The sequence below is a fragment of the Vespula pensylvanica genome, chromosome 8 (assembly GCF_014466175.1).
Source record: "Vespula pensylvanica isolate Volc-1 chromosome 8, ASM1446617v1, whole genome shotgun sequence".
Taxonomy (NCBI): domain Eukaryota; kingdom Metazoa; phylum Arthropoda; class Insecta; order Hymenoptera; family Vespidae; genus Vespula; species Vespula pensylvanica.
This window is the reverse complement of record NC_057692.1, coordinates 549,486-555,485: the sequence shown is the minus strand read 5'-3', so window position 1 is coordinate 555,485 and position 6,000 is coordinate 549,486. Positions and strand designations below refer to the sequence as shown.

The 6,000-nt window shown below is 40.0% G+C and overlaps 1 protein-coding gene across 13 annotated transcripts in view; it reads left to right on the top strand.

Annotated features, from left to right (window-relative positions):
- LOC122631302 (calcium/calmodulin-dependent protein kinase type II alpha chain) overlaps window positions 1-6,000 on the top strand; it is a 63,295-nt gene that overhangs the window by 21,201 nt on the left and 36,094 nt on the right. For all 13 annotated transcript variants that reach the window (XM_043816845.1, XM_043816846.1, XM_043816847.1 and 10 more), the window contains exon 2: window positions 5,525-5,619. In XM_043816845.1, the coding sequence (XP_043672780.1) occupies window positions 5,525-5,619 (95 nt within the window). The remainder of the gene's footprint in view (window positions 1-5,524; window positions 5,620-6,000) is intronic.

Below are 6,000 nucleotides of genomic sequence, written 5' to 3'. Positions count from 1 at the left end.
GAGAGAGAGAGAAGTAGATAGATAGAGACTTTGACGGGTCTGCTCCTCTGTCGTGCAATGTAGCCGACTCGAGTCGAGGGCACTCGTCAAAGTTACTCTCTCGAATGCGTCTCTCATTGTCGAAGCTCTATCCACTCGGGATAGTACTACTTCTAAAGAGTGAGATGCTCTCTCTCTCTCTCCCTCCCTCTCTCTCTCTCTTTCTTTCTTTCTCTCTCTTGGAGAATACGTCTGGACATCGGATAGACGTCGATTGTCAGAAAATACTCCAGGATCTACTTCGAGTATCGTAGTTACTACTCGTCGAATTGGACCGAGCTACTCAACACCAGCTCGAGAGTATTTTCGCATACTGCTACGATAGAAAAGCACGATTTCGTCCGGAGCTTTCGTAGTTGTTTGAACTTGGCGATTCGTTGAATTACGAGCGATTCTAGAACGTACTTTCCAACTTTTGACGTGTCCTTCGCGATACGTAGAAATCAAAAAACATTGGTATCTCTTTTCTTAAGAAATTAAGATATTACGTTTCGTCGTAAATTCATTGCTCCATACCCATTCGAGTTCGATGTATTTCACTTGCAAAATACGATCGATTCCAATGGATTATAAAATCTTTTTTATAGATTTACTCACGTGCGTAGAACTAAGTGAAGTCGCGTTCGTGCGAACTCGTTTGTTAGAATTCAATGGGCATTCAAAACTGCCGTCTGATTCGCGATTTTCATTTAATAAAGGAAAACGCGTTCAGCGTGTCGCGTTACTCGTAGCAACGATTTATAAAAAAATAATCACTTAGTTTCTCATCTCGCGCACGTATATCTCTCCTTTATCTTCTTCTTTTGATACTTCGTCTATCAATGCCGATAATAGCGTTCGAATTATCGTCGCTTTAATTATACGTAAGCGAAGCGTTCCCAGGCAAAGAGAGTTTTGCGTCTACCAGCCGCTAATTGTAGTAAACTACCGGCGGCGCTGATGCGCACGGATTCAAGCTAAACTCGGCGCTTCCGTTGAGCGCAATCAAATACGTTTAAATTACGTTTCCTGGGTAAACTCGACCTTCCACATAATCCTCTGTTTTCTGCTTAACTGTTCCTTTGATATTACCTAAATTACTTTCTCTCTCTCTCTCTCTCTCTCTCTCTCTCTCTCTCTCTCTCTCTCTCTCTCTCTCTCTCTCTCTCTCTCTCTCTCTCTCTTTCGAACTCGAACTCGAACTAGAACTCGAACTCTCAGATTGTCGATCTGTTTTTATCGTAAATATAAACACTTCCAATATTTAATGAGCAAAGGAAAGAAAACTAAATAATAATCGTACGTAAGTACACATAGATGTACATACGTGTGCTTTTATATATATATATATATATATATATATATATATATGTATGTATGTACGAGTGTGTGTGTATAACAAAAAGTGAATCTAACCGTATGTACTTACTCGTCGACGTTCTAGTTTTACATAATTCATACGATCCACTCTAAGAGCGAACAGAAGCTTCGGGTTTTGCTGGCTTCGACATGCTCTAGCACAGATCTTGCGAACGTGTTTTTTAGCTCTATCTTTCTCTCTCTCTCTATCTATCTATCTTTCTCTCTCTCTCTATCTATCTATCTTTCTCTCTCTCTCTATCTATCTATCTTTCTCTCTCTCTCTCTCTCTCTTCCCTTCATTCTTTCATACATCGAGTCGATTTGTTACTTTGCATTCGGTCCGGAACCAATTATTTGTTTCCGCGAATCCCTGCAAATTTACGCGAGCGACGCGTATTGTCGAGAGAAATTATTCGTACGAGTTTACCTCCTACTCCCTACGGACAAATTCTGGATATTAAAAAAAAGAAAAAAAAATAATAAAGGAGAGAGAGAGAGAGAGAGAGAGAGAGAGAGAGAGAGAGAGAGAGAAAGAGAGATTTGAAAAATGCGAGGGTGAGTTCGTTCGTTCGCGCGCGCGTGTTAAAGGAAGAAAAGATGGAGCGATAAATCGTCGAGGATCGCTTGAATTATGCTCCAAGCAAAGAGAACTCTCTCTTTCTTTTTCTCGCGTGTTCTCGAATCGCTTACGTATATAGAATATATATATATATATATATATATATATATATATATATATACTATATATCTTACATCTATGCAGTAAATTCTTTTTTTTCTTTCTTTTTTTCCTTTTTTTTTTTCGATCTATGGAATATATAAGCACGCATACCTACGTAGAGAAATTTACATTCTTTTTTGTTTCTTTTTTTTTAAACAAACAAGGAGTAATCCAACGAGAATAATCGAATAGAGAACAATCAGATATCGACAAACAAAACGGACGATGAAAAACATGGATATTAATCTTTCGTTAGCAGTCAGCGAATGACGTTATGAATTATGAAAAGAATGTAAAATTATGTATTTCGCTTTGTTATAATAGGAAATATCTACGTACCTATATGTAACGCGCATACATGTATATATATACACACACATACACATATATATGTAATACTATGATGATTCATAGCAAGATAACGAAATATCGTGTAGAGATTTTTGCATTCTCGAGTACATAGATACGTAAGTTACGTATCCATTCTCTCTGGAAACTCCCTGGAGACGTACGATTTGCATTAATCAATTTGTATTCATCAATTTGCGTACGGACAAAAATAATACCGTTTATTATTACGCATAGGCAAAAATGGCAGAACGATCGACAAAGTTATTCTCGTCGATGTTGTTCGAGTATATCATTTGAATAATTTTCTCTTATTTAATTTGCCAATATATTTCATTTTAGCAATCCCTCTAAAAAAAAAAAAAAAAAAAAAAAAAAGAAAAAGAGAGAAAAAAGAAAACAGAGGAGAAACATATTTTGAATATCTCATTAACAAGAGAGAGAATAATCAAATTGCATAATTATAAAAGAACGCGATTAGATTCGTTTTCGCAGATATGGTAAAAGGAAAATAAGAAGACTAGAGAACACGTGAAAGCAACTTCGTAATCAGAAGGGTGGTAGTCGGTCGGTTGGAGGGTGGTGGGGTGAAGGGTGGAGGAGGTGGAGGGGTAGTTTCGGTGGTTTGCGGCAAGAGAGGGTACGATAGGTGGCGACACGATCTTCGGTAATGATTGGTCGTCATGGAAACGAAGCGGAGCGCGCCTCGCCCTTTTTCCTCTTTGCTCCTTCCGTAGCGCTTCGTATGGCGCTTCGTATGGCGCTTCGAATGGCGCTTCGAATGACGCTCCCAATGGCGCCTCGTCGTGGCGCCTCGTCCTGCAGGATGAAACATTAAAATACCGTTTGCCTCGGTTCGCTTCTACCTTTGACTACTACTATTTTAACAACGAACTACACTCGCGATCGAGTTTCCATTAAAATTCTCTTTTTTGATCCTTCGCGAAGGATCCTTTCTGTTTCCATTAAATTGAAAAAAGCTAAAAAAAAAAGAAGAAGAAAAAGAACGAGCTATGGTTAATTGCTATTTGAACAGTTTCCGGAGATACAATGTCAATCCTTTATAACGTGATTTAAAAAAAAAAAAGAAAAAAGAGATAAAAAAGAAAGAAAAGGGAACGTATCGTATGTCTATAAAATTCTTTTATTTTTGACTTGGAGCAATAGGAATAGTAACAACGATAAATCATGCTCTCTCTCGCTCTCTCTTCTTTTTTCTCTCTTTCTCTCTTGATCTTTTTTTCCCTTTTTTGCCCCCAGGACACCTGACCTTTCTAGCTCCCAACGACAGAACAAAGTCATCCCTCTTTTTATTCCACTCACCTCGCCGTGCGGACGGCTTTCTACGTTCCAGAGGCTTTCTCTATCTCTCTGTCACTTTAGAGAGGAAAGATTGTTAATCCTTCGTACACACAGAGGTTTTCCTTGCAACGAAGGCAAAACGAAACGACGTATTCCACGAACTCTCTTTCTCTCGCGATTATCTCCTATCTTTGGAGATCCCATCTTCCGAGAAAAACGGAATAAAACGAAACGAAAAGAAACAACCTCTTTATCGAATGCGCAGTTGATGAAAATGAAAAAGGATAGGACTGATACTCGATCCTGATACTCTACGAATTTGTATTAATAGCTACGGTCGTGACTGGATCGAAATAATCCAGTCAATGATTTCTATCGGTTCGTATATAAAAGACGAATGAAATGAAACGAAAGATAGATCAGATTGGTTGTAGACGTCACGAAAGAATACGAAGGAGTAACGAGCGCTAGACGCTCGATCCTCTTTCTATTATTCGAGCGATGGACCGAGCGGTGGAAAAGCACTCCGTTCTTTTTTCTTTTGTTATCTTCCGCGCGTCTCGTTTAAAATTCCAACTAGTTATATCGTAGGTATCTCCTTGCATTTAGGTACCTATGCGTCTCGAAATACTGTTACGTTCTTTCGTGACTAGAGAGAAGACGCAGGGGGGAAGCGAGGGTGATATAAAACGCTTGCAGTGCACGTTATAGAAATCTAGGTGGAGGTAAAGCGTCTTAAAAGCTCGAGCGTTGCCGCGGAAGACCACAAAGGGAATTTCTTCGGTAACGCTTGGAAAGGTATACGAGAGTAAATGTCTGAGGAACGAGAAGGACTTTAAATGCAGCCAGGAAATACTCCTTAAGGGATACGATGCAGTCTCCGTAAATAGGCCGTCGGTTAATAAATAATAGAGAACGGCAAAGAGAGGAGGATGCGAATTATGGAAAGTATATTTTACTACCGAACGAGTATAATCGAGTTTGTATCTTTTAAAGGAGCGATTGTTGCGCCAACGATAAAAAGGCTTTTTCATACGCGAGATCGCGCTTATAAAATTCTAATATATGTATATACGTACGTACTTCGTCGCGTATCCTTTCTTGCTCGAGGAACCCGATCAAAAAGTTACGACCGGACCCGGAATACTTTTCGACGAATACGAGAAAACCAGCGCAATCCTTCGAAATTTTTCTTTCGACGAAAGAATACGACACGTTGTTTTCCGATCTCTCTAGACCCTTTTTTTGAAGGATCGTAGAAACTTTGTCAATCGAGCCCGCGATTTTCTATACAGGTGGCTGCATCGTACGCTCCTTCCAACAACCTCTTACACGCTCCGTCGAACTTCGACTCCAGCTAATCGAGAAAGTTTAGTTTTCGGTTAACTAGAGGCGTTCCGCTCTTCGACGTTCGCGTTACGCGCCTTACATATCTAGCCAGAGCCGCGATAGCTGCACGCACGTACTCTATACTTAGGCAGGTATATACGAATATGAAATATTGCGAGCGAGCGTAGCGTAAGCTCCGAAGTTTAGTTTCTTTCACGACTCTAAAAGCGGGGAATTAAAAGTCGAGCGAGTAAACCGAAATGAAGATAAATCGTCTTTTCCCCTTCGACTGGGAAATTGAATTAACGAAGAAAAAAGAAAAAAAAAAGAAGGAAGAATCTTTACGATCTCTCTCTTGCCTGACGGTAATTTAATAATAAAAACATAATGCGATATCCCATAGTAACTCTGTCGAATTAACGGAAGTTGACTCGATTGTTTCAGAGGCGCCTTCTCCGTGGTACGCCGATGCGTTCAAAAGAGTTCCGGTCTCGAGTTTGCAGCAAAAATTATCAATACCAAGAAACTCTCGGCGAGAGGTAAGTGAAAGAATAATTCTCTTAGATTTTTCTCTTTCTTAAACTTAAACGTAACGAAACCGACGCCGCGTCAGCGTTATTTAAACGCACGTAGGTACGTACGATCGTACGGCCGATCGTCGAACCGACACGTCGATCCCCTTTAGTCGCATCGCTTCCAGCGATACTTTCGAGCCGGCACGAGTAAAATCCAATTTGCCTTTTATCCCTGGATAGAATCGAATGCGAAAATTTTCCAAACCTTTTTCCCCGATTCCTTTGGTCGATCTTTTCGATATTCTCCAGAAATATTTTTCGTGGTCGACGAGGCCGCAAGGAAGATGACTCCTCGAAAACAGGATTTGAATCATCCTATCGAGTCTCGTACTCCTTCTTTCTTAT